At 40.6% G+C, this 21,681-nt stretch overlaps 1 pseudogene and 1 gene segment (V, D, J or C); both read left to right on the forward strand.

Moving 5' to 3' along the window:
* Window positions 1-21,681, forward strand: part of LOC148120425 (immunoglobulin heavy variable 3-23 pseudogene) — a 445,932-nt pseudogene that overhangs the window by 70,019 nt on the left and 354,232 nt on the right. The gene's annotated exons all lie outside the window — the stretch shown is intronic.
* LOC148120427 (immunoglobulin heavy variable 3-9-like) lies at window positions 2,534-3,289 on the forward strand. The segment is given in 2 exon segments: window positions 2,534-2,681; window positions 2,784-3,289. Coding segments are annotated over 2 exon segments (537 nt in total).

Raw genomic sequence — 21,681 nt, forward strand, 5'->3', positions numbered from 1 at the left:
GAGAACCTTGGGAGGGTTGAAAGGGAGAGGAGAGGCATACAGGGGAGAGACAGGGAGGGGAGCAGAGAAAAATGTAGAGCTCAATAAAAATAAAAAATAAAAAATGGTAATTCCATGTTAGGCAGCATCTTTGTCTCTCACTGTCTTGAAATTGAGGTGATACTCAAGAACTCTTGATTGTATTTTAACAGATGTATCAATCATAAAAAATATGCTCCTCCTCCTCCCTCTAGCAGGATCCTACAACTGTTCCATAGTCCTGGGATGCTAGTCAATACTGATGATCCTCCTCAGCCACCTTGTCAAAATGGAACCCCCAAGCCATTATTCACTGTTTACCCCTCTTCATTTAGATTTCCCAAGTCATATCACAGATTTGTAGTGCTCGTAGTTTGTCTCACTAAGTCAGCACACAAATATAATGACCTATCTTGGACCTATCACTCCCATAACATCTTCCCTAAGGGATCTCACAAAGTCCCACTTGCCAGTACACTGGTGTTCTGTGTCTCTTCTCCAAGCTTCTGTCTGGAGTCTCTAAAGTTCTGCCTTCACTGTACAGGGACTTCTCAGTTGCACAACCTGGCTAGAAAATACAAGTAATAAATTTGCTCTTCTTCTTGATCTCTGATCTCTTCTCAAAACCCAGTTATCAGCCCATCTATACCCTGGACATGTTCTACTGATTCACCTGCACTCAACTTACTCAGTGCCCTACTTTCTATCTAACAGATAACCCATATATGCCTACGAGAACCCTTGTATTGACCTTGCAAATCCTTACTACTCCCTGAGCACCTCTACCAGCACCATCAACCACCTCAGGTTTGTAGCTCGTCTCCCATACCCCATATGTCAGCAATTGAGCTTGTACCATGCTGGATTTATTGTCAAGATATTTCAATGTAGTTCTAAATAAAGTGTGGAAAACCTTCATCGCCATTTCTTTTTCTGAAGGTTGCCTTGCCTACCCATTTATTTCATATTTAGTAATATCTTACTTAATAATTTTCTTTGGGGATTTAAATTCAGCCATTCAATGGGTATCATTTTTTCTTTATTTTGTGGAAATGCATACCCTAAATATATACAATTAAATTTAATCACATTTGTACCCTATTTTCCTTTCAGTTACCCCCAAATCATCTCCAACATAAACCTTTCAGAAAGTGTTGACCTCTTTAAGTCTAGTTAATGCTGCTCATGTGTGCATGCATGTGTAGTCAGGCACTGTAGCATAAGAAACTTATAAATGATAACATTTTCAAAAAGAAAGTTTCTCAGTTTTCAGGAAAGATTTGTCTCTAACAGATAATCAGTAAGAGTGAAGGCCTGAAACATAATTTACACAATGGTTATGACTGGCCTCGTCTTAGGTATGCTTACACAGAAAACAACTGTCATTATGAATTCATGATATGAGAGCCATGTCAAATCCAGAATTCAGCAGTTCACAGTGCTCTTCTTTATACTCAGCCTCATACATTCTTTCCACCTCCTTCTTCTCAGTGTTCTCTGAGCCTTGGAAGAATGTAATTGGAACTGGAACCAGTTATGTCATAAAAATATAACAAATATTGAGCAGGGTAAAGACTGCCTCTTTCTATCATATTCAGAACCTAGATTCTCTGTGTCAGGTGTTCTGGCATCTGTTTTGTAGACCTAGTTAGGAGAATGGGAACCCTAGGAAAGGAAGACATCTTAAGTGAGGGGCAAGGAGAATGATGGTGCTGTTAAAGCAAACGCTGGCACTGATGATGGAAAGAAGATGAGTAGGAGGAAACCAGACAACTGCTTAAATAACAATGAGGTTTTCCTAAAACTTAATCAAAATTCTTGTTTTGACAATTATATTATTAGGTAGATGAAAACTATTCTAACATAAAATAAAGACAGTCATGAGTTGCCTGGAGTAATGATGACAGAAGATAACAGTGGAGTGGGGAGTTTAAAGGAATCAAAGAGAAAATGGAAAAAAGTGCATTTGATGCTAATGGACAAAGGTCTCCTTAGCAAGTGCAAAGCAGTGGAGAGAAAGAGTGACAAGGGATATCTCACTTCAATTCTCCTATAGCATGAGGACAGCATGGTCTCAAAAATAAATAAAATTCAGAAAATTTCCAAGTGTTCTTGCAACAGAGACTGAGTTATGCTAACAGCATCTGAATGTTGTGACCCTGTCAAAGAGCCACATCAGGGAGAATCTATTTCTAGGCCAAAAAGTAGGAAAAACTGAGTTCCTTTGTAGAAACACTTGTGTTTGGTGCACTTAATTTCATAGATGTACTAAAGAGACCTGATAACAAATATCCACATGTTCTGTGCACACGCACATAAAGGAACTAACTTGAGTGCTGTGAATTCTTCACAAGGAAATTGTGATTCCAAACTACAATTTTATTTCAATTTCTGTAACTGTCATCGTTCATTTTGTTGCCTTATATCTGTTATGAGCACTGCCTTCCCTCAAGGCTCCAACTATAGAGCCACTAGAGCAGGAAGACATGCAAATAAGGATTCTCTGTACCAATGAAAACCAGCACTGCCCTGACCCTGCAGCACAGACAGAGGAGCCCAGACCTGTGTTCCCTGGTCCTCCCATTCACTGATCACCACTTGTCAGAGACCATTCACCATGAACTTGGGGCCCAGTTGGCTTTTCCTTTTCATTGTTTTAAAAGGTAATTTGTGGAGACCATATGCTGTGTGCATCTGTGTACATGAGGAGGAAAAAAAAAATTGGATTCTGTGACAGTTTTCTAATGAGGAATCTCTGTTTGCAGGTGTCCAGTGTGAGGTTCAGCTTATGGAGTCAGGAGGAGGATTGGTGCAACCTGGAAAGTCCCTGAAACTCTCCTGTGTGGCCTCTGGATTCACCTTTAGTAACTACTGGATGTACTGGGTCCGGCAGGCTCCAGGGAAGGGCCTGGAGTGGGTCGCATCTATTTATGATAGTAATAACATCCGCTACGCCGACGCTGTGAAGGGCCGATTCACCATCTCCAGAGACAATGCCAAGAACACCCTATACCTGGAAATGGGAAGTTTGAAGTCTGAGGACACAGCCATGTATTACTGTGCAAGTGACACAGTGAATGAAAGCTACTGTGAGCTCAGACACAAACCTCTATGCAAGGTGCTCAGTACCAGCAGGGGGCGCGGAGAGCACACAGAACTCTGTGCCACAGAGGAGCCTGTTCAGAGAGGCATAAAAGGACTCCTCTGTGTCTGGGCTGCATCTCCATATCACATTCTAAGATTCTCTCTACAGTAATTCTTGAAGTGTTCACAGTTTTATTCAAATATCTATTTTCTATTGTGACATGTTTTTCTGTTTGTTTATTGTACTGTTTTTGCCCTCTGCCTCTTTTACTCTCTCTCTTTTTGCTCTCCCGCTCTTTCTCCTTCTGGCACTGCTCTTCCTCCCTTTCTACCTCCTTTCTCTCTCTCTCCCTTCCCTTCTCTCTCTACACGTGATGACATATGTATTCCTCTATTAACCTGTAGTATATATTTGACACAGGTTCTAGAACTGGGCCTGAAATTTGTCAATTGGTTTGTCTGGTTGGCCAATGAGTCCCAGTGATAATGCTATCTACACATCCCATAAATAGGACAACTTCTTGGCTGGCAAACCCATTCATTTTGCAGTCATGGAGATCAAAGCTCAGAGTTAGATTCTATTCAGTTTTTCTTCTGTGGCAAGAAATTGATCTACAGAAATATTTTAATGGCTTCTTTACCTTGTAAATTCAGAATACACTCTGACCAGAAGAAAATAATCAAGCAGGGCAGAAGTGATTATGGTTAGGGAAGTGTAACACATTCTAAGGAAAGAAAATAACCTGGAAAGTGTTAACCCTAGTCTCAGGGCAGCTCAAAAACTTTTGTGAGTACAGAGAATCCTGTACCCTCTGTTTGTCTCCATGATAACTACACTACCCACACAGAAGTGTATATATACAATTAAAAATAAAGTATTTCTTTATTCATCCAGTTCTGGGACTTATACCAATGGCTGAGTTCTTGGTTTGTATGTATGAAACCTTGATTCAAATCATAATATTTCAAAAGTACAGCCTAATTTTTGACTAATAAATATTGTGCTTGAAGCGTCAATCCTTCTTGTTAAAGGTTAGAACACCATTTATTTCATTCAAGATATCAGTCTCATTTTTCTTCTCATAGAAACTCATTACTCTCGCTTGTCTGAGAAATGGGTCCACAAGGTAAAACAAGTTCGGGGAATACAGTTGTGAAAGGTGATGTCCTCATGGGCAGACAACTTCCTGCCCTCCATCCTCTGATTGCACTGATTGCACTCCTTCATCTTCACAAATTAATATAGGTTGAAGACCTTGCATAGGCCAACATCTCTAATCATCAGAGTCAAGGATATTAAAACCTAAAGGATAAGCTGCCTGTAACCAATGGTGCAAGTGCCATTTGCCAAAGGAAAGTATTGAAATGTGTGTGGGGGATATAGAGGAAGGGATTCATGTGCTATATTGATGTGAACATCGCTTTATAGTGACATTGACAAATACTATGGTGGTTCTTCAGAGATTTACACATGTAAGACCGTGTTATCCAGTAATCTCACTTCTGGTGAGCAGAAGAAAGAAGCAAACAGGAAGGAAGAGGAACAGAGGGGGAGGGAAGAGTGAAGAGACATGAAAGTGGGAGAAAACAGAACAGTCAAAGTAGTGAGAGGAAAAAGAGAGAGAGTAGTCTGATGAATGAATATAATCACAGAACATTATAAACAATCATGATATTGACATTTTAAGTAGGTTGAATGACAGATAGAAACAGAACATTTTCGAGCAACACAAGGTGCTAATACACATCTGTCTGTCTTTTCTTCTATGTCTATACTTGTGTAGGTTAATCTGTGCCTTGTTTCTGTGTTTCTTTCTGAGTGCTTATGTGTTTACTCAGGAGATGCTTATTTTCTCATAATATTACTTTACACGGGTTACCACAGCACCTTTGGACAACTGAGCCCAGGTCATGTGTCCTGTGGGATTGGAAGTGAGGGGTTTCAATCAGGTTCTGGGCCTTCTTCCCCTGAACAAGTCTCTCCAGACATACCAGTTCCATTTCCTGCCTCAGATTCCCAGTTCCTCTCTGAATGCCAGATACTGAAACTCAGCTCGGTAGATTCTGCATTTCTCATTTCAGTGTGGGGCAGACACTGCAATGCTCATGTCCACACTCTGTTCTTATTTTCCATGTTCAAAGATGTGGTCGAGACTCTGGATAGAAGCCACCAGCAGAAGATACAGTTTCTTCCTTCTCTTCCTCTCCGTCCTCTCCATCTTCCCCATCCATGTCCTCTCTCTCTCTCTCTCTCTCTCTCTCTCTCTCTCTCTCTCTCTCTCTCTCTTCTATGGTTTGTTATGGATTTAATTGACCTCCCTATTCCTGCCTTATTGATATTGATGCTCAGAACATCGATCTTTTACATTTTATTTTTCTATTGTATGATGACCTTTGTCTTAAGTGATATGCAATGAGAAGAGAACATTGGGGGTAGCTTGTGTTTATTTTAGAATTGTTTTTAAGGTATTTGTCTAATGTGCAAAGTATTAAGGTCAAGAACCAAGTCCAAGTAAAAAAAATATCAGAATTGTAGACAGAAAGATATAATTTCCCACATTAATAGAGGTGATGTCATGACTGCAGAGGGAATGGCAGTCACTAGAGTAGAAAGGGCTGATGGAACAAGGTGGAGAGGGAACAAGTTCACAGTGCATTACAAGAGTTCAGTTCTAGATTCACACAATAGCGGTTTAGCCACTTGACACACTTTAGCTCTTCACAGAGATTCATGACATGACATCCATGAGATAGTTCTAAATATCTACAATATCAATCCAGGAAAAAGGAAATATTTGAATGAATGAAAATGCTCATTGCTGATACAGTGTCTGCATATGTGTATGTTTGCATATGACTGTGGAAGCCACATGTTGATTAGAAGAATCATCCTCAATTGCCCATTAACTTATTTTTTGAGATCATTTCTCACACTGAAATTGGAGCTCACATGTTTAGATAGAATGGTTAGATATATGTCCCAAAGGGCCTCCTGTCACAATCTATTGACTGATGGGAATATAAGGAAAAACCATCATACCCAGGTTCCTAGTTAAATACTGAGAAGCAAACTGAGATACTCATATTGGGAGGCAGACACCTTACTTCCAAGCCAACTCCGTAGTACTGAATATTATCACCTTACATTGTATACGTTAATAAGAATATTGTAATCTAAAAAAGAAATAAATGTATAATGATTTTAAAAAAGAAATATTTAGGTAATTATGGATTTTTGAAGCATTTGTTGCCTAGATAAAAGTGAAAACCATGGGGCAATTCTCTTCAATGTCCCAAAAATTCTTCCAGTTGTGCAACTGAGCAATGTGGGAGAGAAGAAGGACCTGGGAAGGAATGAAGGAGGGAAATAGCTATCAGAACATATTGTGTGTAAATATTTTCAAAAAATGAATAATTTTTTAAGACTCTTCATGTGAATGTCAGGCAGAGTGATGCATTCATTTAATCCAGTTATATGGGAGCAGTGACTAGAAAATCTTTCATAGTTCAATATCAACTTGGTCTAGATAGTGAGTCCAGGCCTAACAAAATGTGCCAGTAGAAGGAAAGTAAAAAAGAAAGTCAGCCCGTCTACCAGTGAATATTTTTTAAAGTACATTTTATGGATGTCTGTATGTATGTGTTTGTGTGTGTGTGTTTGGTAATGTGTTTGTGTGTTCTGTTGGGATATATGACTGTACTTATAAGTGTGATTGTATATTTGACTGTGTTTTCCATGTCTGTACTGTCATCAAAAGAATTTTAAATTTTTCTGGACTATAATTTTTTATTTGATAAAAACCATTCTTAAAAGCATCATGAGAAGAGAATGAATAATATCACCATAGCTCTCACAGATAATTATAGAGAAGAATCAAATCATGTAATAAGGCAGGAGACTGAAAGTGGGAACTGAATCAAAAATCACACAAAATCAATGCTTACCAGCTTGCTCTCCATGGTTGTTTAGCTTGCTTTTTTATAAAACCCAGAAACACATGTCCAGGAATGGCACTTTCTAATCTGCCTAAGCCTTCCAAAACCAATTTTTGATCATGAAAATGTCGTACAGTCTTGCCTGATACCAATCTGACGGAGGCAGTTTTCCACCTCTTACATTCTTCCAACCTCCCTTTCCTCAGTGTTCTCTGAGACTTGGAGGAACATGACTAATTCTGAAGTCTTTGATGTATTGACTATGTTTATTAGATTTGTGCTCCAAACACCTTACCTCTCTCTGTATCTGAGTGCTCAAGCCATGTGCCATTACATATCACATCACCCCTTCCCAGGTAGGCTTGTACTACCACTTATAGATAAAATATTTTTCATTTACAGCTGTACTGGCTGTTTTTCTATTCTGTGAAATATAGCTAACAGAAAGCAATTGCAGAAACAAAGAGTCTAGTTGACTGAAGAAGTTAGGGGCACAGTCTATTACGACAGAAAGGCACGGGATGCAGGATTTCTCCCACTGCACCTGCATCCTGCAAGTAGAGAGTAAACCACAGAGATAACTGGTATATAAGAATTCAAGATCCACACCTAGTAACACAGTGCCTCCTGAGGCACCACCTCTCAAGCTTTCCACAGCATTTTTAAAGAGCACCATCATACAGAGAACAAAGTTTAAACATATGACCCATTGGAAGCAAGTCCACTTTCAAGTGACTACACATACTTAAATATTGTTTTTATTCAATTGAACTTTTGATATTATTTATATTATCTGAGCAAAATGAATGGGAAATCATGGATTTTAAGTCATTCTTTGTGTGTGTGTGTGTGTGTATAAAAGAATTTACATATATAAAAGAATGCCATGAGTTCAATACTTAAATGACCTTGTAAATAGTCCTATGACCTCTGCCTGTCATTATTTGGATAAGATGGATGCTGGGGAGAGTCTCAGATGAGATGAGGGCAGGAAAACAGTGCTCAGAATACACTCTGTGAATAAAGAAACTACTTTTAGTGATATAAAAACATTATATTTTAAAAATTCTGTGTTTGACGGCCAAGCACAGTGACACATACCTTTAATATGGGCACTAGGGAAACAGAGGCAAAAGTATGTCTTGAAGTTCAAGAGCAGCCTTATCAACAGTGATTCCAGGCCAGACAGAGTGGACCTGTTGAAAGAAATGAAGAAAACCACCCCTGGTGCTGTGAATGGGGAGGTTTCTGAGTCTGCCTTTGGTGCTGTGTGTCAGTTTGTGAGTGTGCATGTTTGAGGGGGGTATGGATGTATATGTGTGATGGGATGTGGGACTGCATCTGTGTTTGTAACTATTTGTGTCTTTGTGTGTGTGTGTGTGTGTGTGTGTGTGTGTGTGTGTGTTTGGACGTTACTTATCTGGGAGTGTGTCTATGTATGCCTGTGATTGTGTGACAGTGAGTACATGCGTGTTGGGATTGTGACTGTAGCCATAAGTATGAATTTTGGTATCTGTGTTTGTGTGTGTATTCAGATATGAGAACTCATCTGTAAATGTGACTCTGTGTTGTATGTGTGTCTGTGAGTGTGTATGAGTGTGAGTTGGAATGTGGAACTGTATGTGTAAATATAACTGTGTATCTGTGGTTAAAGTTGTGCAGTCTATTACCTCCCCCACATCCACCCTCTCATCAGAAGCATTTTAGGCCTATGCTCCTCATATGTGAACTTCTGCATCCCTCACACCATGTCCCAGGAACATCCAGTCCAGCCAAATCAAGGTCTCACAGTCATAAATCTGATGATTCAAACAGCTTCCCAAGGCAGTGCTCATCTCTTCTCTGAGTCACAGTAACTGTACCATGGTCTGTGAGTATAAAATCCATCTGTGCTGTGTTTGTCCTGTTTGTCTTCCAGAATTTTAGTACAAGTTAGATTCCCCAGTGCAGAAGGAAACTATGATTTAAGTGAAAGGGATTTATTAATATGTTACTCCAGGTCAAAATAATAAAGAAAATAATGAATAAAAGAAGGAAGTTTAAAAACAAACAGAGACCTTTCCAAATCCAAGAGGGGCCGCAGGCTTGCAGTGGCCTCAATAGGAGGAACAAATTCATTGTCATCACGCCAAAAATAATATTTTAGATACCTTGGCAACAGTACATATCTGCCCCCATGGCATTGTCACATGCATGCCAGTAAAAGCGTGTAAGTCATGGCAGTACGTGAATAGTGTGTGGAGACCTTGGGTAAGATGGCAAGGGAGTAGGGTGTCCAGGTGGGATTCTCACCTTGTGTTTCTTATGCAATTCACAGGGATGATGGGGCAAGAATCAGGTGTGAACCACATATAACAACAATGTGATACAGTAGCAAGCTGAGAAAGACAAAAACAAATCCTAGTTCTGAGAACAGGGAAGGAAGTAGGAAATGTGTTTGAGTCACACGTGAGAAAGCAAGTTTGAAAACATGAGAGGATATCTGACACTGGCCTTGGATCTCAAAAGTAAGAATCATAACATACAACAGTAAAGAGTCTGACAATGTATGCACATTGGTTCAAAAGTGCCATAAGTGTTATGGGAATGACTAAATACTTCTCATTAGATTTTAGGTCCACCTCCAAAAACTTGAAATTATATCTGGTTCCAAGAACCAGTCCAAGAACCCATGACGTGGTAGATCATAAGCCCTAGGAGATAATTTAGCACTATTACTCTGTTAAATGGACACTGTATTAAACAACCCCTTAAGAATTTAAAATTTATAACATATATCATTGCATTTCTTCAGCTAATTCAAAACTCTTGATTTATGAAGGTGTTGATTAATACAAAGAACTAACTAGCACACATTTAGAGAATAGGACTGAAGTCCTCAGTCTAAATGGGACATTTCAAACATTTCGTCACTTTCCAAGATTTGGGCACCAATAATAAAAGAGAAGTAAAAAGAGCTTTACGAGGCAGAAATGAGGGATGATGTCAGTAAAACAGTGTTTTCCAGGCACGGCAAGGGAGCCAAACTCATGAACCCACAGCACCTGTAACTACTTGTACAAGTCCACACCAGCCAGCATCTCAGCATGATAGTAAAGGAAGTCTTGAATCCTCATCTTTAGATGAAGTATTCAAAATGGTTAGCTATTAGAAGAGGGAGAATCAGTTTTCTTTGGGATTTCAGTTTCTAACAGACTACTGACCCTTATTGCAATAATAAGTCCACATGCATAAACATTGAGGCAGAACTAAGTAGAGTCTGCAGATTTTTAAAAAGCACTTTTATTTCTGCAGAAAAGGTGCATCATGAGAGATGAGAAATATGGGGAAAGTAGGGTGTATTTGAATAAAATACATTATGTGAATAAAAAGATTAAAGGTTTCTTTTTAAGGACAGGGAAGAAGAGAGTCAGTGTCAAGGCAGCTCTACAGTGAGAAGGAAGGGTCAAACCTTGATGTGTTTCCAGTGACTCCCCAGTGTGCATGCTTCTTTATTCCAGACTCAGATAATAAGAATGCAGGATCACTGATCCTCACCCTGGAATAAGCAAAAGGAGTCAATATCCAACTTGCTCCCTTATGAAGGCAGGAATGCTTCCCTACATGCTAATCCAATATCCTGCTCTAAGTTAAACCCCTTCCTGATCTGTGGGACTTCACTGCTTTTTCTCACATAAGGCTGAGTTCCCTGAGGAAGAAGGACGGCCTAGATGTTCTCTCTCCAAGGTGTGTATCACCATGTACATATGTGCCAACGCAGAGGTTGTGTCAGTGTGTGACTGATGGTACCTGATTCTTCCTGTCCCCAGGTATCCTGTCCCAGGTACAGGTAGCTGTGCTTTGAGATAATGTTCGTGTACACTGAGAAGTCTTGGCCATCATAGTGGTTTAATAAAATGCATATTGGTAAGTAGCTCAACAGGAAGTATAGGCAGGGCAATCAGTCTAGGGTAATTTTTGGAAGAGGAAAGGCAGCCAGTCAGTCACCACTCAAATGAAGAAGAAAGATGAGAATGCCAAACTGAGAAAAGGTACCAAGTCATATGACTAAATATAAACAAGAATTACAGGAGATCTTACGCCATAAGTGTTAGTTAATTGTAAGTCTGAACAATAAGCCAAGTAGTTTATAATACATATAAGCCTCTGTGTGTTTATTTGGGACTGAATTTCTACAGAACTAGGTTGGACAGAAAGTTTTGTCAACAAAAGGCACCAAAAATGTTTAGCAAGAATTCCACATAAAACCTGAGAAGGCATTAAGTAAAGGATTCTAGACAGATAAGATGAGAGTCAAGTGCAGCTTCTTGGTAACCATCTTTAGTCCAGTAGGTTATGCTTGCTAGAGGCAAGCAGAGGTGTGGCACCTTTAAGAGAAACTTCATGACTCGGTGTTGGCAGCAAAAACATCTCGGCTCTTTTAAGAGGTTCTTCCAAAAAACATTTAAATGATGCCTATGAGCAACTGATTTTAGGCTTTCTGGTGGTGGTATGGACCTAGAAACTCTGCAGATTTGTTGAAATATAGGTGACCCTGGCCATTACCCCTACCATGAAGGTAGACTCTCCACAAGATGAGAAATGTGGTGGAGAGAGCCATCAAAGTCACAGTTTTAATCCTAGCCTTATTGCTAAGCAGATTAAAGATTCATGTGCTTCGAAACAGACAGAGATATATAATAAAAACAGATAGAGAAAAATAAACATCTAAATGGCTCCAGTGTGTTTAAAAATATACCTTGGCTTGGGAGAGAAGAAAATGAATAAAACCACTCCTTAAAAAAATAAATAGAAACCCCATAGAAGCAAGTACAAGGGAGCATCCCCTGAGGGAGGTGGCCGAAGCCAGAGACCTCTGGGGATCCAGGTGCGGGTCAGGGATCTCTGAGTGAACAGGCCTGAGCCAGAGAACTTTGTGGAATGTGGTCCAAGCCAGGGACCTCTGCAGGAGCAGTCCCAGGCCAGGGACTCTACAGACACGGGCCTGAGCCAGCAATCTCCACCACCAGTGCAGACCTGAGGTCGCATCCTCCACAGGAGCAGAAACGGCTGCAAGGGAGCCACTAATGAGGGAGCAGTCCCAAACCAGAGACCTCTATAGGAACGGGCATGAATCAGCAACCTCTGAGGTAGCAAGCCTGAGCCAGCGAACACTGTCATAGCAGGCCCAAGCCAGTGATCTCCGCTCCAGCAGGCCTGAACCAGCAATCTCAACTGGAGCAGGCCTGAAGCCTCAGTCCTCCCAAGGGAGCAACTGCTGAGAGAGCAAGCACAAGCCAGAGACATTTGCAACACTGGACACAACTCAGCCAACTGCAAGGGAGCAGGCACAAACCAGGGACATCTGCTTCAACTTGCCTGAGCCAGAGATCCATGGGAGCAAGCCTGAACCTGTTACCCCAGCCAGGGCAGGCCCAATGCAGTGATCACCAGAGGATCAGGCTTGAGTCAGTGACTTCCACTTAAGTAGGCCTGAGACAATAGACTCCACAGGAGCAGTTACAAGGAAGCCTCCACTGAGGGAACGGGCCCATGTGAAAGACATTTGCAATAGTCAAGATGAATCCAGGACCTCTGAGGTAGCAAGCCTGAACCAGCAACCTCTGCCCTGGAAGCCCCAAACCAGCAACCTCCACCAGGTAGGCCTCAGATAGTGAGATCTGCAGGAGGAGGCCCATGCCAGTGACCTCAGTGTAAGCAGCAACAAGCAAGTAACCTTCATGGGAGCAGGCATGATAGACACCTGGTATTGCAGAGTGACCTCATAGAGTTCAGAGCAAAATCCAGGAATACTGAGTGACCACGTGGGTGCCTGGAACTGAGACCCTGACTGCACTACAAGGAAAAACTATCTGATCCTTGGATCCAACGGCACCTGGAAGATTGATCACCAGAGACAAGACAGCTTCAACTACATCAATTAGAGAAAAAGATGGGTAGACAAGGTAAGAATACATTCAACATCACAAAGAGAAACAATAAAAACTAGTGGCCCTACAATAGAAAAACTTGAACAACCAAATATAGATGAAGCAGAAGAAAATGACCTATAAATAACTATTAAAGAATGTTTGAGCTTCTATCCAGAGGGCCTTCGGAGTGGTGAGTTGATTCGGGTCCCCGCGGGCCCAGCGAGGGGGAGCTAGGACTCTCCCTGACCCCATAGACTCCCAGGTCAGCCTGTTTGCTGGCTCCACCCTGCTAGCTTCCCCGCCAGCCATCCCAGCTTCCATCCAGAGGGCCTTCAGAGTGGTGAGTTGATTCGGGTCCCCGTGGGCCCAGCGAGGGGGAGCTAGGACTCTCCCCGACCCCCATAGACTCCCAGGTCAGCCTGCTCTGCTGGCTCCACCCTGCTAGCTTCCCCGCCAGCCATCCCAGCTTCTATCCAGAGGGCCTTCGGAGTGGTGAGTTGATTCGGGTCCCCGCGGGCCCAGCGAGGGGGAGCTAGGACTCTCCCCGACCCCATAGACTCCCAGGTCAGCCTGCTCTGCTGGCTCCACCCTGCTAGCTTCCCCGCCAGCCATCCCAGCTTCTATCCAGAGGGCCTTCGGAGTGGTGAGTTGATTCGGGTCCCCGCGGGCCCAGCGAGGGGGAGCTAGGACTCTCCCCGACCCCATAGACTCCCAGGTCAGCCTGCAGTGCTGTTTCCACCCTGCTAGGCTCTCCCACCTGCCATCCCAGCTTCCATCCAGGTACAAATTTCTATATTTCTCCCCTCCCACTGAGCCCATAAAATTTCCCCAGCTCAGCTGCCTTGCACACTGGGCCTGCTCTATAGGGGCATCCCGGACAGAGGCAGTGCCTGTGGTTCAATACCCTGCTTGGGGAAAGGTAGGCATTCTATCAGTGAACTCCCTGCCCAACAAGGGAACCTGACCCGATACCAGAAGTTCCAATAGAGAGCATTTGATCGAAGAGATGGGCAGACGCCAAGGCAAGACCTCCTCCAACAATCTGAAAAACAACATGAAAATATCAGATCCCAATGACCCTACAACAGAAGGATTTGAACACTCTAACCCAGATGAAGTGGAAAAAAGTGCCATTATGAAAGCAATAGAGTCCCTTAAACAGGATATGAATAACTCCCTTAAGGAACTGGTCGAGAAGTATAACAAAAAGTTTGAAGAAATGAGTATAGAAATGGATGAGAAATATAACAAAAAGTTTGAAGAAATAAGTAAATCCGTGAGTGATACCCTGAGAAACCAAGAAAAAACAATCAAACAAGTAAAGGAAACAGTCCAAGAATTGAAAACTGAAATGGAGGCAATGAAGAAAACACAAAACGAGAACCGGCTGGATATGGAAAACCTAGGTAAACGAGCGGAGACTACAGAATCAAGCATAACCAATAGAATACAAGAGATAGAAGAACGAATCTCAGATTCTGAAGATACCATAGAGAAAATAAATGCTCTGGTCAGAGAAAACGGCAAATCCAACAAATTCTCTTCACAAAACATTCAGGAAATCTGGGACACAATAAAAAAAACCAAATCTAAGAATAATAGGGATTGAAGAAGGAGAAGAACTGCAGATCAAAGGCCCAGAAAATATATTCAACAAAATTATAGAAGAAAACTTTCCCAATCTAAAGACCGATATTCCTATGAAGGTTCAAGAAGCATACAGAACACCGAATAGATTGGATCAGAAAAAAACATCCCCGCGCCATATAATAATCAAAACAAAAAACATAAATATTAAAGAAAAAATTTTAAGAGCTGCAAAGGAAAAAGGTCAAGTAACTTATAAAGGTAAACCTATCAGGCTTACACCGGATTTCTCTATGGAAACCATGAAAGCCAGAAGATCCTGGATAGAGGTACTGCAGAAACTACGAGACCATGGATGCAAACCCAGACTACTATACCCAGCCAAGCTATTGTTCACTATCAACGGAGAAAACAAAATATTCCAGGATAAAAACAAATTTAAACAATACGTAGCTACTAATCCAGCCTTACAGAGAATATTAGAAGGAAAATCACTACCGAAGGAATCCAACATTCCCAACACGATCTACAATAACTCGAACATCTAGCGACCATTCACAAGCACAAATCAAAGAAGAAAAACACATACACTCTATTACTTAAATAAAAAAAATGACCGGAGTCAACAACCACTGGTCATTAATATCACTTAATATCAATGGACTCAATTCACCTATAAAGAGGCACAGACTTAGAGATTGGATACGAAAACAGGATCCAACATTCTGCTGTTTACAAGAAACACACCTCAACCACAAAGACAGACACTTACTCAGAGTAAAGGGTTGGGAAAAGGTTTTCCAAGCAAATGGACCTAAGAAACAAGCGGGCGTGGCCATTCTAATATCTAACAAAATCGACTTCAAACTAAAATCAATCAGAAGAAATGGAGATGGACATTTCATACTCATAACTGGAACAATTCATCAGGAGGAAGTCTCAATCCTGAATATCTATGCTCCTAATATAAAGGTACCCACATATGTAAAAGAAACTCTTCTAGAACTCAAGGCGGTCATCAAACCACACACACTAATAGTAGGAGACTTCAACACTCCTCTCTCACCAATGGACAGGTCAATCAGACAGAAACCAAACAGAGAATTGAGAGACCTATTGGAGGTATTGAATCAAATGGACTTAACAGACATCTATAGAACACTCCACCCAAATAGGAAAGAATATACCTTTTTCTCTGCAGCTCATGGAACCTTCTCGAAAATTGACCACATACTCGGTAACAAAGCAAACTTCCAGATACAGAAAAATATTAGTAACTACCTGTGTCTTGTCAGATCACCATGGACTAAAATTAGAATTCAACAACAATGCTCCCCCCAGGAAGCCAACAAACTCATGGAAACTGAACAGTCAACTACTAAATCACCCCTGGGTCAAGGAAGAAATAAAGAAAGAAATTAATCTCTTCCTTGAAGTTAATGAAAACAAAGACACAACATACTCAAACCTATGGGACACTATGAAAGCAGTGCTAAGAGGAAAGTTCATAGCACTAAGTGCCCAATTAAAGAAAGCGGAGAAAGCACACATTGGAGACTTAACAGCACACTTGAAAGATCTAGAAAAAAAAGAAGCTGATTCACCCAGGAGGTCTAGAAGACTGGAAATAATCAAACTGAGGGCTGAAATCAACAAAATAGAAACAGAGAAAACAATCCAAAGAATCAATGAATCAAAAAGCTGGTTCTTGGAGAAAATCAACAAGATTGACAAACCCCTATCCAAGTTAATCAAACGGCAGAGAGAGAACATGCAAATTAATAAGATCAGAAATGAAAAGGGGGACATAACCACAGACACAGAGGAAATTCAGAGAATCATTAGATCTTACTATGAAAGTTTATATGCCACAAAGTTGGAAAATGTAAAAGAAATGGACATTTTTTTTAGATAAATACCATATACCAAAGTTGAACCAAGAACAGGTGAACAATCTAAATAGACCTGTTAGTCGCGAAGAAGTAGAAGCTGTTATCAAAAATCTCCCTACCAAAAAAAGCCCAGGACCAGATGGTTTCAATGCAGAATTCTACCAGAACTTCCAGGAAGAGCTAATACCTATACTCCTTGACGTATTCCACAATATAGAAACAGAAGAGTCATTGCCTAACTCCTTTTATGAAGCTACAGTTACTCTAATACCAAAACCACACAAAGACACAACCAAGAAAGAGAATTACAGGCCAATCTCACTCATGAACATCGACGCGAAAATTCTCAATAAAATCCTGGCAAACCGAATCCAAGAGCACATTAGAAAAATTATCCATTATGATCAAGTCGGCTTCATTCCAGAGATGCAGGGCTGGTTCAACATACGCAAATCTATCAATGTAATCCATCATATAAATAAACTGAAAGAAAAAAACCATATGATCATCTCACTAGATGCTGAAAAAGCATTTGACAAAATTCAACACCCATTTATGATAAAGGTGTTGGAGAGACTGGGGATACAAGGATCATACCTAAATATAATAAAAGCAATATACACCAAGCCGACAGCTAACATCAAACTGAATGGAGAGAAACTCAAAGCCTTTCCACTAAAATCAGGAACGCGACAAGGCTGTCCACTCTCTCCATACCTCTTCAATATAGTGCTTGAAGTTCTAGCAATAGCAATAAGACAACATAAGGGGATCACGGGGATTCGAATTGGAAAGGATGAAGTTAAACTTTCGTTATTTGCTGACGATATGATAGTGTACATAAGCGACCCCAAAAACTCTACCAAAGAACTCCTACAGCTGATAAACACCTTTAGTAACGTGGCAGGATACAAGATCAACTCCAAAAAATCAGTGGCACTCCTATACACAAAGGATAAAGAAGCAGAGAGGGAAATCAGAGAAGCATCACCTTTCATGATAGCCACAAATAGCATAAAATATCTTGGGGTTACTCTAACCAAGGAAGTGAAAGACCTATTTGACAAGAACTTTAAGTCTTTGAAGAAAGAAATTGAGGAGGATACCAGAAAGTGGAAAGACCTCCCCTGCTCTTGGATTGGGAGAATCAACATAGTAAAAATGGCAATTCTACCAAAAGCAATCTATAGATTCAATGCAATCCCCATCAAAATCCCATCAAACTTCTTCACAGACCTTGAGAGAACAATAATCAAGTTTATATGGCAAAACAAAAAACCCAGGATAGCCAAAACAATCTTATACAATAAAAGAACTTCTGGAGGCATTACCATCCCTGACTTCAAACTCTATTATAGAGCTACAGTATTGAAAACAGCTTGGTATTGGCATAAGAACAGAGAAGTCGACCTATGGAATCGAATAGAAGACCCAGATATTAACCCACAATCTTATGAACACCTAATTTTCGACAAGGGAGCTAAAGGTATACAATGGAAGAAGGAAAGCATCTTTAACAAATGGTGCTGGCATAACTGGATGTCAACCTGTAAAAAAATGAAAGTAGATCCATATCTATCACCATGCACAAAAATCAAGTCCAAATGGATTAAAGACATCAACATTAATCTGTCCACTTTGAACCTGATTGAAGAGAAAGTCGGAAGTAGTCTACAAGATATAGGCACAGGAGGCCTCTTCCTAAGTAGGACCCCAGCAGCACAGACAATAAGAGAAACAATGAATAAATGGGATCTACTGAAACTGGGAAGCTTCTGTAAAGCAAAGGACACTGTCAGTAGGACAAAAAGGCTGCCTTCTGACTGGCAGAAGATCTTCACCAACCCCTCATCAGACAAAGGTCTGATCTCCAAAATATACAAAGAACTCAAGAAACTAGGCACTAAAACTCTAATTAACCCAATTAAAAAATGGGGTACTGAACTTAACAGAGAATTCACAACAGATGAAATTCGAATGGCCAGAAGACACTTAAGGTCATGCTCAACCTCCTTAGCGATCAGGGAAATGCAAATTAAAACCACTTTGAGATACCATCTTACACCTGTCAGAATAGCTAAAGTCAAAAACACCAACGATAGCCTATGCTGGAGAGGATGTGGGGTGAGGGGAACACTCATCCATTGTTGGTGGGAATGCAAACTCGTGCAGCCACTGTGGAAATCAGTGTGGCGGTTTCTCAGGAAACTGGGAGTCAACCTCCCTCAGGACCCAGCAATACCACTCTTGGGAATATACCCTAAAGATTCCCTAACATACTACAAAAGCATTTGTTCAACTATGTTCATAGCTGCACTATTTGTAATAGCCAGAACATGGAAACAACCTAGGTGCCCCTCAATAGAAGAATGGTTAAAAAAGGTGTGGAACATATATACATTAGAGTTTTACTCGGCAGTTAAAAACAATGACATCTTGAATTTTGCATGCAAATGGATGGAAATAGAAAACGCTTTACTGAGTGAGGTAAGCCAAACCCAAAAAGAGGAACACGGTATGTATTCACTCATAAGTGGATTCTAACCATAATTAAAGGTCTTTGAGCCTATTATTTGTGATCCTAGAGAAGCTAAATAAGAAGATGAACCTGGTGAAGATTATTTAGCTATCCTCCAGGAGGTAGGAAATAGACAAGAGTCCCAGGTAACCTCGGGTGCATGGGGGGGGGGGAGGGTCGATGGAGGGGGAGAGGGCTAGAGAGAAGGGAGTAGGGGAGGAACGGGGAAAGCTTGGTGGCCGGGGATGGGGGGGGGAGGGAGGTAGGATGAATATGGGATCAGGGAGCAATATATTTCAACTAAGGGAGCCATTTTAGGGTTTACAGGAGACTTGATTATATATGGGATCCCAGGTCCAAAGATAAATCACCCAGATTGTTCTCTGGACAGAGGAGAGGGTGCCTGAATCGGCCGTGGCCCATGACCATACTGATGTATATTTTGCTTATCACCATAGATCCTTCGTCTGGCGAAGGACAGCTATGCAGTCGGAGGCCCACATTGGAGCAAGGGATTGAGCCCCCCGAGGTCCGGAGGGGGAGCGGAAGGAGGAGGAACATGAAAGACGAAATCAGTACTGCGAGGGATGCTATCACCCACTGATACAAGGGAACGGATCTGATGAGAATTTACCAGGGCCAGTTGGACTGGGACTGAACGAGGACGTGATCTAGCCAGATTCTCGGAATTTGGCCGGATTCTCTGACTGTGGCTGGCCTGGGGTCTTTCTGAAATGCCATTGACTATGACACTGGGACCTGTTTCCTCTGCATATGCTGGATTTTGGGGATCCAGTCTGTTTGGACGCTCGCCTTCCTGGACCTGGAGGGAGGGGGAGGGAGCTGCAGCTTCCCACAGGGCAGGAAACCCTGACTGCCCTGGGGGACGGAGGGGAAGGAGGGGGGGAGTGGGGGGAGTGGGAGGGTGTTGGGAGGGGGGGCGGAAATGGAAACTTTTATAATTTAATAAAATTTACTAAAAAAAAAAAAAAAAAGAAAATCAAGGTGTTCTGCAATATTACAAAAACGAAAATTAAATGACAAAACACTGCCCAAAGCCACATGAGACTGTCAAATATAATGCAAAAATAAAATAAAAAATAAAGTATGAGCAAAAAAAAAAAAAAAAAGAATGTTTGAGGCCCTTAAAGAGGTGATGAAAAATTCTCTCAAAGAAATGGAGGAAAAGAAAAACAAAAAAATGGATGAAATCAAAATATCACTTTAAAAAAAAAACAAAATATCACTTTAAGAAAAAGAAACCAAGGAAGTGAAAGAAATAAATAAAGACTCAAAACTTGAAATAAAGATAATAAATAAAATACAACCTGAGGCAAATATAGAAGCATAAGATAAAAGGAAATGATAAGGACCACAAATGTAAGCATAAACAGCAGGGTACAAGAGATGGAAGAGAGTATCCCAAGCAATGAAGATACAATAGAGGAAAGAGACTCATGGTCAAAGAAACATTATTTCTAACAAAAGCTTAACAAAAGATATCTAGAAAATATGGGACACTTTGAAAAGACCAAACCTAAAAATAATAGATGTAGAAGAAGAAGAAATTCAGCTCAAAGGCACAGAAAATGTATTCAACAAAATCATAGAAGAAAACTTTCCCAACCTAAACAAAGATATGAATATGAAGATACAAGAAGCATTCAGAACACCAAATAGACTGGATCAAAAAAAAGTTCCCTTGCCACAAAATAATGAAAACACTAAACATTCTTAATAAAGAAGGAATATTATGATCTGCAAAGAAAAAAGATCAAGTAACATATGAAATCAGACATATCAGAATTGTACCTGAATTATCAGTGGAAACAATGAAAGCCAGAAGGTTCTTGTCAAACATTATGCAGACATTAAGAGACCATGGTTGCCAGCGCAGACTACTATGCCCAGCAAACCTCTCAATCACTATAGATGGACAAAACAAGATATTCCACAACTGATCCAGATTTAACCAAAACCTATCCATAAACCCAGACCTTCACAAAGTACTAGAAGGACAACACCTACCCAAGGCTACATCCACAAAAACACAGACAATAGATGATCTCACAGGAGCAAACCCCAAAGGGAAACATAGACAAAATAATATCATTAACAATGACAACTAAAACAGCAGAAACTAGCAATCATTGGTCATTAATATTGCTTAATATAAATGTAATGAAGACACCTATGAAAACAGACAGATTAACAGATTGGATATGAAAACATCCTTCTGCTGAATATTAGAATGGACCTTAGAAACAAGCTGGTGTATCTATCTTAATATCTAAGAAAATAGACTTCAAACTAAGATCAATCAAAAAAGACAAAGAAAAACATTTCATATTATTCACAAGAAAACCCAATCAAGAGGAATGTTCAATACTGAACATCTATGCCACAAATACAAGGGTTCCCTCATATGTAAAAGAAAGACCACTAAAGCTGAAATTACTCATTAAACCCCACACACTTTTAGTGGGAGACTTCAACACCTTTCTCGGACCATTGAATAGGTATACCAGACTAAAGCTTAATAGAGAAATAAGGTAACTAACAGATGTTATGAATCAAATTGACTTAACCAACATAGAACATTCTATCCACACATAAAAGAATATACCTTCTTCTCAGTACCTAAAGGAACCTTCTCAAAAATTGGCCACATGCTAGGTAACAATGCAAACATCACCAGATGCAGAAATTGGAGTAACGCCATATATCTTATCAG

The sequence above is a fragment of the Myodes glareolus genome, chromosome 11, assembly GCF_982192425.1.
Source record: "Myodes glareolus chromosome 11, mMyoGla1.1, whole genome shotgun sequence".
Taxonomy (NCBI): Eukaryota; Metazoa; Chordata; class Mammalia; order Rodentia; family Cricetidae; genus Myodes; species Myodes glareolus.